General features: G+C 48.0%; 1 protein-coding gene across 1 annotated transcript in view; it reads right to left on the bottom strand.

Annotated features, from left to right (window-relative positions):
• Positions 1-1100: 1100 nt before the first annotated feature.
• cfap74 (cilia and flagella associated protein 74) overlaps positions 1101-12486 on the bottom strand; it is a gene marked incomplete at both ends in the record, with an annotated part of 44869 nt that continues 33483 nt past the window's right edge. Inside the window, 16 exon segments of the mRNA XM_079742085.1 lie at positions 1101-1229; positions 1382-1516; positions 2111-2229; positions 2686-2818; positions 2978-3132; positions 3661-3784; positions 4914-5102; positions 6071-6190; positions 6409-6464; positions 6567-6676; positions 6879-7013; positions 8322-8464; positions 9188-9331; positions 10342-10561; positions 11077-11210; positions 11973-12146. Of these exon segments, the coding sequence (XP_079598211.1) occupies positions 1101-1229; positions 1382-1516; positions 2111-2229; positions 2686-2818; positions 2978-3132; positions 3661-3784; positions 4914-5102; positions 6071-6190; positions 6409-6464; positions 6567-6676; positions 6879-7013; positions 8322-8464; positions 9188-9331; positions 10342-10561; positions 11077-11210; positions 11973-12146 (2220 nt within the window).

The following is a 12486-nucleotide window of genomic DNA, read 5'->3' on the forward strand; positions in this document are numbered from 1 at the left end:
TTGAGCAGGTAAACAAGACACTCATCACATTTTACTAGTCCAACATTGGTTAAGGAAGAACCTAGGATCCTTATGCAAACCAAGAAATATAGAGGCCGAAAGGTCCTCAAACTATTCCAGTGAGAAGATATCGAGTTGTTTTATTTCAAAGTTACTTATTTGACTTGATTCTGCCCACCGCGGTAAATGGGCACAATTATATAGTTGATATTATGTCGGCACGTTTCATAAATAAATCTTCATCACCTCTTTTGTATGTGTACACAATCACCTCACTAGAAGCAGCACCATGGGCACCGCCAGCCTCCACAGTGGCTGACAAACCCTTAAGAACAGAACAGCAGCGTCCTTGTACAGTTTAATTTCACTGCTCTCAACTACGCCATCTGCTGGTCAAATATGGTCTATACACACACAAACGCTGAACACAAGTTTCCAGCAGAGACGAGCAGCCTCTACAATGATGTCTATATAAAAATAAAAACAAAAATGGAATCAATGTATATATTGCCTACGATGTCTTCACATGATAGCCAGGAAGATCTATAAGAAGCATATGTTACAAAATATTCAAATTGTTGTTTATGTAAATAATCTAGCCAGTTTTACAACATCAATTCTTTAGGAATTTATTTCAAATATATACATTTTGAAAATACCTTTATAAATTAAAGTAATATAAAATAAAAAACATCTTACTCCTATCTTCATCATAGATATATACATAGAGACTTATAGAAAAATATTTCACTGTCAAAGGCTAGCAATGCAATCATAGAGAAAACTAAGTAGAGATTTAAACAATATCTTAGCATAGTAGTTTGGGCATGGACAATTGGACTTTGTTTTACACATTTCCGAAAGAAATATGTACATATATATTTATTATATATATGACATTATATATGTATATATCCTATAAACATGTAGTGATATTATGCATGTCCTTGTAACATGCATTGATTTTTTTTATTTATTGATTATTATTATTATTATTTTTTAAATGGTGGTTTCTCTTTTTAAAGGTTTGGCTGGTTGTCAAGTTGCTGGTTGTCCTATTTAAACGATGAAGTCGCTGCTTACTATTGGTCAGTGTGTGGTTAACCCATCTCCTGATTGGCTTCTGGGGAATCTGATGTGGATGCCAAGGCCAGCATGGTGACCCGATACACCTCTGTCTCATCTCCCTTCAGCGTGAGAGATGCACTCTCCTGCACCACCTCGTAAGGCTACAGACACACAGACACACAGACACACAGACACACAGACACACACACACACACACACAATTCAGGCTTAGAATGAGATTCAAAGTATTACAAAGGAAGCAGGCCCATCCAATCAAAACAATTGAATCTATCTGTAATCACTGCACTGCTACCTTGTGTCCACTAGGGGGAGTCCATGAGACGGTGATGACCCGTGTGTGGCCCGGTTCCACTGTCCCTCTGCTGGGTTCGATGCTGAAGCCTCTCTGCTGGAGGGCCGTCAGACCGTCCCAGTGGAACTCTCCGTTCTACAAGGCAGTGCAGTGATTGGACAGAAAAGTAACATGAGTGGAGCGGGGAGTGAGCAGGAGCTGTCAAGCCAGAGAGGTCAAGGCTCAGTTAAAGAAACACACAAAGCGTGTAGTCAACGCTCTTGATGTATGCATGATATGGACAAAATAAACATTAGACAACGGACGAGGCAGTTAAACACTCGTTGTATGAGTTGAGTCTTCCAGAAATTCAAAAGATAGGGTTTATGTATCAGAATGTATCATGTTTTTTTTGCTGGTTGTACTCTGCCATATTGGGAGGACTAAAGAGAGTCGCCTCCACGCCTCCAAAATGGAGGCGTCAATGTGGTGTAGCCTCACGAGGTACAAGCTCTACAGGTGCTCAACACTGACCAGACACAAGATGGCCGCTCTTTAAACTGGAAAGGTGGAGAAACAAAATCCACCGAAAAAAACATTATCTTCCGTGCCATGAACTCAAAACACCAAAAATGTGTAAACCATGTTTCTTGACAATGTATTAATCTTATCTATCATATTTATCGCTGAATGATGAAACGTCCGTCATGTCCCCATGAACCAGCCTTTCGCCATCACGGGGGGGTGTACCTTCTTCAGGGGCTGGGCCTGGCGGATGCAGCCCACCGTGAGCTCCCTGACGGCGGGCTCGGGGCCCAGGCTGGCGTGGGGGTCTGCCTTCAGGGTCAGCAGGACTGGGGTGCTGGGACCTAACACACAGAGAGGAAGGGGAGAGCAGTCCTCATCCTCATGGTCGCCATCAAGCCATGTGGAACCCCGATCGCGGGGCCAAAATGGCCCCCGTCACATTTTGATAAAAGATAGAGAAAAAAGTGAGAGAGGAACAGACATCAACACGCACACACACACACACACACACACACACACACACACACACACACAAACACACACACACACACACACACAAAGAGACAGAGAGGTAGAGAGAGACAGACAGCGAGAGAGAGACAGACGGACAGACAGACAGACAGACAGACAGACAGACAGACAGACAGACAGACAGACAGAGATAAAAACAGAGAGAGAGAGAGAGAGAGAGAGAGAGAGAGAGAGAGAGAGAGACAGACAGACAGACAGACAGACAGACAGACAGACAGACAGACAGACAGACAGACCGACAGACAGACAGAGGGAGAGAGTCCTACCTGGGAGTTGGGGGCTCCTGGGTCCTGGCTGTGGAAGGTAGTCTTGGGGTGGTCCGCCCAGAGTGTCTCCTCCGTGGAGGTACATGGTGCTAGAGGCGCAGGCCCCCCTCAGGTCCAGCTCACACACTACAGTCTGAGACACATGGGGAACGCCGGTACTCCTCACACACTACAGTACACCCGGGTAGTACATCTGGACTACATACGTAATGTACGTAGTCAGGCTTATAATACGGCGTCTGTATAAAGTGAGTCGGTTTCTGTTGAGGGAGAATACTGTGGGTCCACATACCTTGTCGATAAGCTCCACCGTCAGTCTGTCTGCGTAGCGGACGGACGGGTGGTCCGGCTGGAAGCTGACGGTCAGGTCCTGGCTCTCCCCCGCACCGACAGCACCCCCTGCTGGCGTCACACTGAAAACACACAGCCCACTGTGGTTCTGCGGGCCTGGTGCAAGAGGGATTTTGGATATATACAACACACTGGTTAAGAAGAGGGTTTTAAACCGGCAAATGGTACTTTGAAAGACACTTTTTGCAGTTTTTTTTTTTTTTTTTTCTTTTTGGAATAATTATTCACGCAACTATTTACACAACTCTTAATTCATAACCAATATAGTCCAAACTGCATAAACAACGTTAAACTTGTTATCATGAGCCATAGCTCTAACCACCACACTCACTACCAGGCCTTTATCAATCATACACACTTCCTTACTCTCTCACAAATGCACACAATGCACCCTGTACATAGTGAGCAATGAGCACACTCAGCAAACTAGCAGCCAGTGCAGGAAACGCATGCAGAGTGCAGCATAGTAAACTATTCATGCCTGGTCACACCTCAGCAGTCACAGCTGGAACCCCCGCTGCTTCCATCACCCTTTGACACACTGAATCACAAGCAAAATAATCATGGTACCACCACAGGAAGTCCCGCCCGCGTTGGAAGAGGGGGTGTTGGGGTCGGACTCACCCACGATGGGCCGGGATTCGGGGTACCCCTGAAGAAGGACAGCCAGGCGGTCCTCTGTGCTAGGGGGCCCTAGGCTGGCCTGCAGGACTCTGTAGCGCACCTCCACGGACGAACGGTTCTTCAGCTGAGGGGAGAGAGAGGACAGCCTTCCAGTGCTGCTCAGAAACATCGCTGTCGTTCTTATCACTGTGGTCCGTTCTAGAGTAACAGGCCTACCCCAGCCAGGTCAAACCAAACATCCATATATATCCCATAGAAAACAGGTGGAGACTAAAAATCACTACTACACATTCCCTATGTTTATTATCCATATTGTTGTTTTATCATTTTGTTATAACTTGGGGTAAGATGCAGAGATTTCCTATCTGCAACTGCATCTAACATCTCCCATTTTCCCCAAGCGATCAATGAAGTATATGGTCAGATTTTCTGAATCGGATTCTATAATACAGAAGGAATCAAACTATTAATAACAGCTAAGAACTAGTGCTGTAAAACAAAGTGAGGTTGAAAATATTTTTTTAATAAAGTCAAATAGATTAAGACATAAAGAAATGTTAGACGGCTTAAATCAAGTGAAGGGATTTGAACAGAGTTCAAAAGTCTAAATGGAGTAAACAATGTAAACATGCACACCATTTAAAAGAAAAATGATGGTTGGAAACAAATAAATTGACAGCTGAATGAAAAGTGCAAAGCATTGCTGAAAATACAGAAATGTAAAAGGAATTGAACTGAAGAATCTGAAATAAAAGTATAAAGGTAATCGATATTTTGAAGTTACAATGTCTGAAGTAGTGTCAGAGAATGGGCGGAAGGCTCTGCCGTCCTCCCATTGACTTCCATTGTAAAAAACTAGTACTCATATCTTAAAAAAAAAAGTATAAAAGTATAAAATATTTAAAAAATCTGAAAAGAAGCGGGCGATTCCAAGCTAATCTGAACATTTTAAAATTTGAATGGAGTCTCTAGGTGAAAAATGTAGGAAGGAGACAGGTCCCAAAGTTTGTAGAGAATAATAAAGAGGAAAGATAGAAAGAAAGAAATAAAATAAACTTAAGAAGAACAATAGTTGAGTGCTGCATGCATCACTCACCTAATTACCCGTGTACTAGGATAGGTAAGCTGTGGACATTGGGAATCGAACCCAGTAGCTTTCAGTCCACCCTACTCACTGCACTATCACTCCTGCCATGAACCCACCCCCACAGACAACAGAGCCCCCAGGGCCCTACCCGGGCGTGTCTCCTCACCTTCAGGACCCGCAAGGCGCCGCCCTCCTTCTCCAGCACGTAGCCAAAGTCAAGCTGACCCCCGCTGCCTCCAGCTCCGACCGCAGCGCCGTCAGGGAAGCAGCAGGTGAGCAGAGGCTCCACCCCCTCCCCACGCAGTGTCACCTCCAGGGTCATCCCCTGGCACTTCACCTCCAGGGCCTCACAGTGCTGCAGGGGGGGGGGGGGCGTCACAGTGAGAGGTAGGCCGTCCCCATGAGCAGGGTGTCCCTCCCCTCGCCCTGCGCCCTGGTGAAGGGTATCCAGGAGAGTAGGGGGGGGGGGGGGGGGGGTTGACTCCCAGCCCAAAGGTCCAGACCTTAATGTCTGCAAGTCTAACTGTAGGTACCTTAAAGCTACCGGAGAAATACATAAAGATACCTAACCTCTACGTTAATACTCCTAAAGTGCTCTGGATTAGAGTGGTTAGAGAGTTCAAACAACTAGAGCGGGTCCCTGCTGGGTATGGGGTCACCTACCCTCTAGCCCAGGGCGGGGCAGTAGTCACCTACCCTCTTGCCCAGGGCGGGGCAGTAGTCACCTACCCTCTAGCCCAGGGCGGGGCAGTAGTCACCTACCCTCTTGCCCAGGGCGGGGCAGTAGTCACCTACCCTCTAGCCCAGGACGGGGCAGTAGTCACCTACCCTCTTGCCCAGGGCGGGGCAGTAGTCACCTACCCTCTTGCCCAGGGCGGGGCAGTAGTCACCTACCCTCTTGCCCAGGGCGGGGCAGTAGTCACCTACCCTCTTGCCCAGGGCGGGGCAGTAGTCACCTACCCTCTAGCCCAGGGCGGGGCAGTAGTCACCTACCCTCTTGCCCAGGGCGGGGCAGTAGTCACCTACCCTCTAGCCCAGGACGGGGCAGTAGTCACCTACCCTCTTGCCCAGGGCGGGGCAGTAGTCACCTACCCTCTTGCCCAGGGCGGGGCAGTAGTCACCTACCCTCTTGCCCAGGGCGGGGCAGTAGTCACCTACCCTCTAGCCCAGGGCAGGGCAGTAGTCACCTACCCTCTTGCCCAGGGCGGGGCAGTAGTCACCTACCCTCTTGCCCAGGGCGGGGCTGAGGTCACCTACCCTCTTGCCCAGGGCGGGGCAGTAGTCACCTACCCTCTTGCCCAGGGTGGGGCTGAGGTCACCTACCCTCTTGCCCAGGGTGGGGCTGAAGGCTAGCAGCAGCGGGAACCTCCCTCCGGGAGGGAGGCGTCTCAGTGCGTTGAGGAGGAGGAAGGGGCCCCCGGGGTCCAGCAGGGAGGACCTCAGCTGGGACAGGGGTCAAGGAGACACGGCTTGACAGGAGGGAGGGGGGGGGGGGGGGGCTCCTACGTAGCCATACGTAGCCAAAAAAACATACGTAGCCAACTCCTTTTTTATTTTTTGCAAAAAAGAATAGATTATATCAATGTGTCTGACCTCAGCCTTTTGCTCCTATGCAACCAATCAAAACAACTGCGTTGGCATATATTTGCAGATAAGGATACATCCAGAGACTCCTTGGAGATGTTCTGAATAGTCAGCTTATGGACAACCTTTTGTCCTTCAAAATCAGAAAGCAAAGATTAAAAAAGCAGCAAACACTGAGTAAATTGGATAAAAAAATGCTTGCGTCATGGGAATGATGCAACGCTTCACAACGGACCCACTGCCGCTTGCTGGAAGTCGATTGCGTTCTGGCCGTTGTTTGAAATGACCACTAGAGGGGGCTGTACAGCAGGACAATGCAGCTCCAAGAAAAGCGTATTCTGGGGACTGGAGGAAAAAAATAAATAGCAAATGAACCGTCAGAATTGGATGGATATTATCTTTTCTTTGAACCCAATACTATGATTGCCATCACCTTCATGGTATAATTAAAGGGAAGGGCGAATATTATTATGAATAAGGTTTGACTCTAAGGTGAAACTGGGGTGTGTCCAGCCCAGAGGGTCGGCGTCCTGCGGCAGGGCGTTACCTCCACGCCGCCTGGGCCTGGGGGTCGTCCGCGGGGAGGTCTCCGTCCGACACGAAGCACGGGACCACGTAGCGTCGCAGGCGGCCAGGGAAGGAGTAGAGCAGCGCCGCCCGGCCGGCCTCATAGGCCTCAGACCTGGGAGAACACCACGGATCATCAACCAGAACACACACACACACACTCACACACAGCCAATAATGCATCAACAACAGCAACAGACACACAGACACACACACACACACACACACACACAGAGCAAATAATGCATCAACAACAGCAACAGACACACAGACACACACACAGACACACACACAGCCAATAATGCATCATCAACAACAACAGACACAGACACACAGACACACACACACACACCCCCCCTCCCCACACACACACACACACACAGCAAATAATGCATCATCAACAACAACAGACACACAGACACACACACACACACACACACACACACACACACACACACACACACACACAGACTTACACACAAAGCATCATCAACTCACACACACAAACACTAACATACAAACAGGTTTATATACGATGCATAAACAACAACAAACACACACACACACAAACAAGCATACACACAAACACACACAAGTGCTCCCTGCTTGTGTACTAGACCTACAGTCAGGAGTTGTTGAGTCAAAGTGTGTGTGACAATAGTTACAGAAAAAAACACACCCATGCTCCAAGCAAATAAAGACAAAATGCTAGAACCTCTTCTAAATAATACTGCTGTGATATAATGCAGGAGTTACTTCAGTGCTTGGACTAAATCGAGTCATAAATAAATCTCAAACTGCGAAATATTGAAGATGTTACTTCAGTCTTTGGACTACATTATGTCATTTATATTTCAGTTTGATGTCATCGATGAAACTACAGAGGAAATAAGACAAAGGAAGTAATTCCTCTTCTTATATGAACTGCACTTTGATATTGTAGCATTGAAATATGCAACAGTAACCCTTAAGCTATCTATTATTAACATTTAAATTCAGCACAGTAATGTTGGTGCAATCGTCAGCCAGAATGCATTAAACGAGGTTCACGAGATCTCATTATTCACAAGAGAGCGCCTTTGAGTCTTCCATGAACAGGCACAAACAGTGAAGAACCTCAGAATTACACCAACTAGCCATTGGCTTGTGTTTCCGTCTATTTTTGTTTCTAAGTTGACACTAGCAACCCACAGAATATTTCTGAACGCTTGAACTTTATAACAAAAGAAAATAATGGATAACCAGGTGATTTAACATAAGCTCTGGTGATCATTTATTGGCAATAGCGGGTGCATCTATGTGGTATTCCTTTCGGCAGGGAGTCAAACACCCAAAGAGGTGTGTGTGTGTATGTGTGTGAGTGAGTGAGTGAGTGAGTGAGAGAGAGAGAGAGAGAGAGAGAGAGAGAGAGAGAGAGTCTTACCCCTCTTGTATGTCTTCAGGCCTGGGTGATGCAAGGTCTTCGGGGTCAGGGATTGGACTCTGCTTGGCTTTTGTCTTAGCACTGGTAGCCGCTTTGGCTGAGGGCCGTGGCCCATTCTTACCATTCTTACCTGCTGGGAGCTCCTTGGGGGTTCAGAGTAAGGAAATAAACACAAACAAACACGCACACATAAAATCACATGACCAAGCACGTACGGACACACATTCACAACCAGACGCACACATACACAAACAAACAATCAGATTTATTATTAGCGACAATTAACAACTTCAAATGAAACCAAGGGTATTGGATCTAAAGTATGGGTGCCAGGTAAAAAGGCAATAGGGGACTGCCTGGCTACCATTTCACCCAAACAGGCGCAGCGATGCACTTCACCAGTGATGCTGTGGTGCCTGCGGTCTGGCGGCTAGTGTGTGCATACTAGGTGCTGAGTTGCATGGAGAGCTATGATGTGCATGATCAGTCTGATGTGTGGGTACTGGAACTGGGCCATAGATAGTGCCTCGCTAACTAGGATGACTCCTTGTCACCATGGTAGCCACAGAGAAACATTATTTTTGAGGTATCTCGGTGGGATGATTACATGGGCCCGAGACGGCCTGAGAGAAAAAAGAAGCGGCCGTGTTTCTGGTCTAAAAAAGGGATGTCAGCGGTGCCTCTAGTTGCCATGGTAACCAGATCTTTATTTTTAGCTAACCAGGCTACGTTTAACCTCGTGTAAGCAGCACACTGCAACTGACTTACACGTGGTGACATGGCTCGTGGCTAGCAGGCTCAGAGAATACATAAACAGCCCATCGCTATGCCCCTTTGTGTTTGGTGGCGTCCCACATGGCTCTTACCTGGGGCCCCGGGGCTCTCTCCGCCCGGCTCCTCTCCAGCTCCTGCCTGCGGAGGAGAACGGCTCGGTGGGCGATGCGAGCCGCCTCCTCCCTGATCTGCTGGTCCGACAGGCGGGGCTGGAACGACACCTGGAGCAGGCATTTCTAGAGAGAGAAAGACAGAGCGAGAGAGAGAGGGAGAGAGAGAGAGAGAGAGAGAGAGAGAGAGAGAGAGAGAGAGAGAGAGAGAGAGAGAGGGGAGACAGAGAGGAGAGAGAGAGAGAGAGGGAGAGAGAGGGACAGAGAGAGAGAGGGACAGAGAGAGAGAGGGACAGAGAGAGAGAGAGAAAGACAGAGAGAGAGAGAGAGAGAGAGAGAGAGGGAGAGAGAGAGAGAAAGACACAGAGAGAGAGGCAGAGAGAGAGAGAGAGAGAGACAGAGACAGACAGAGACAGAGAGAGTCACCACCAGTAACTATACTTCATAGCCATCTTATAGCCCATGCCACCATTGACGAAGGTTGTGTAAAATATGCAATTCCTTAAAAATCCCAGACACGAGTAAAACCATAACATAAACCAAACTTAAAGACGCAAGGCGCTTGGTGTTCAGCAGAGGGCGCCAGAACATAAACAACAACATCAGGCGGCGGCAGGGATTCTCCTCTCCCCGTAAACATGATTTACAGAGCAGGGACCAGAGGGAGTGGGGCTGGGGTGTCCAACGGTATTACACTGGGAGTTAAGCTACTCACAGGCTGTAATAGAGCCCAAGTCCTAGAGCCTCAGGGCAGCGGCCATTATGCAATCGTTAATATCATGCTGCTTTTATCACAATTAAACACAGCGAGAGACAGGAAAAACAAAACCTTTTGCTTGTTAATGAGAGATCAATTGTGTTGGCCTGTTCAGCCCTTTGAGACTGTAATAGTGTTTAAGGGCTATACAAATAAAATTGAAATAGAAAAAAAAATTGAATTGAACTTGCAAATGATTAGACACGATTGACCTCATAGGGTTTTTTTTTAGTTTAAATAGACAACGGCCTGGTCAATATCTCATGACACCACTATATGTGACGTTTCAGTCATTTCAGAGTACTTTATCAACATCACAGCACCAACTCCACCTAAACTATGGCCTTAAGGTGGTCCAGGTAAAGCAGGTCTCCCGTACCTCTCCAGGCAGCAGGCGGCCGTCCCTGGGCACCACGCTGATCTCAGACTCCTGGGGCGGGGAGAAGGAGAAGAGCCGGGGCCCCTTGGAGCCCGGGTGGCTGAGGTGCAGCGTGGCGACGGAGCCGTCCCCCAGGGCCGTGGCCCCGAAGCGCACCATGTGGTGGGACAGCTCCAGGGGCGGCCGGACCCCCAGGCCGCGGCACGCCAGAGGGAAATCCCTGGGGGTCAAGGCAAAACAAAGAGGGGGAGGGGGGGACGTTACTGATAGGGCAGATCGAACATCGTCACGGGGTTCACAAAGCAAACAGGAGTGGATTCATGGGTATAACCCTGGCTTCTATGCGGATAGCAAATGAGGGAATTGGCTATCACAGCTAAACGATCTGTCACACCCATAACAAACAGTGGCCATCTTTTGAGACGTTTATTAAACCGATCTGTAAGTTAATTAAGTTAATGGAGTACAGATCCTCATTAAATAAAGAGCCAATCAGGCAGATTCAGCATTTCTTCACTGGCATTGGCTGTTAGATAAACCCCTACACACCCCCATCTGCGTGAGAACCAATCAGAGCCTCGGAACTGTATCTGACAGTGGTTCCAATTCCTGACGATCATACATGCTCTCTCTCTATTTTATCAGTAGAAGAAGAATGAACACACAGAGAACCCCACTCATCCACAGTCCAGCATAAACACTTAATTGAGTAAGGTAAGGGATAAAAGGGCCTACCTGTTGATTCCAGACCTACAGGTCAAGGTGAACCTGTACTCCCTGGCCTTCCTTGCACTGAAGATTAGGTCCAGATCCACCGTCTCCAGGGGCAACAGCGTGCCGAAACCATCGTTGGGCTGCACCTCAAGGAACTAGAGAGAGAGAGAGAGAGAGAGAGAGAGAGAGAGAGAGAGAGAGAGAGAGAGAGAGAGAGAGAGAGAGAGAGAGAGAGAGAGAGAGACAGAGAGAGAGAGAGAGAGAGCGAGAGAGAGGAGAGACAGAGAGAGAGACAGAGAGACAGAGACAGGGACAGAGACAGAGACAGAGACATAGACAGGGACAGAGACAGAGACAGAGACATAGACAGAGAGAGAGAGAGAGACAGAGACAGAGAGAGAGACAGAGACAGAGAGAGAGAGAGAGAGAGAGCGAGAGAGAGAGAGAGACAGAGAGAGACAGAGACAGAGACAGGGACAGAGAGAGTCACCACGCCACCATGTATTAGTCAGACATAGGCTACTACTTTCATCTTAAAGAGGTGTGCTCAATAGTAGAGTGCACCGATTGCAAAAGATCCACTGCTATGCCTCACTTTTAGATAGGGTCCCTCACCCAGCAATGTTTAATGATTATCTGTCATGTTTCCCTATTGGCCAAGTTGGCAATTTGTCATAGAATTAAAAAATTTAAGCGAAAAGTTTTATTTGAATAATTTATATCATTTAAATGTAACTGAATTTGAACGACGTAGAGCTTAACAATAACTCCAAGGAATTACACAAGGTAAAGGGAATCTGATCTATTCCCCGCTACAGAAAGGCGACAGAGCTGACAAGGTATCTGATTGGCTGGTTTCAGGTCAGGTGGTATACGCCCCCCCCCCCCGTGCTCATATCAAACAAAGGGCTCTGCACCTCGGGGACGCCCAGGAATCCGTAGTCCTGGGGCAGCAGGGAGCGGTTGGACAGACGGATGCCGGTCCGGACTGACTCACGGACCGAGCAGTGGCCAAAGTCCACCTCGGCGAGGTCGAAGGTCAGGTCGGAGGTGGTGACCACGGCGTGGATGGTGTAGAGGACGGGCAGCGGCTGGCGGGACAGGACAGGGGAGGAGGCGTTTCCCCAAAGAGATCAACCAACTTTATATACGTTCACCCTCTTTCAAACTGTATGATATTATGTTTAAGGGTTTGAGGTTTTACTCCCGGGTGTCCGTTCTAGTGGTCAAAGCGGACCACGGCAAGTGTGTGCGTTTGTGTGTGTGTGTGTGTGTGCTATGGTGCATGCTCAGAGATATATGGTCTCCTTAACCCCTCCTATATTTGGTTCCTTAAACAGTAAATAACACTTGATCTGCTTCTACTAAATTGTTGTGCTTTTTTGCACACTGTTGGGCAAGAGATGGAGAGAGAGAGAGCACCCAAGCACC

This window comes from Pollachius pollachius (genome assembly GCF_949987615.1).
Source record: "Pollachius pollachius genome assembly, chromosome: 8".
Taxonomy (NCBI): domain Eukaryota; kingdom Metazoa; phylum Chordata; class Actinopteri; order Gadiformes; family Gadidae; genus Pollachius; species Pollachius pollachius.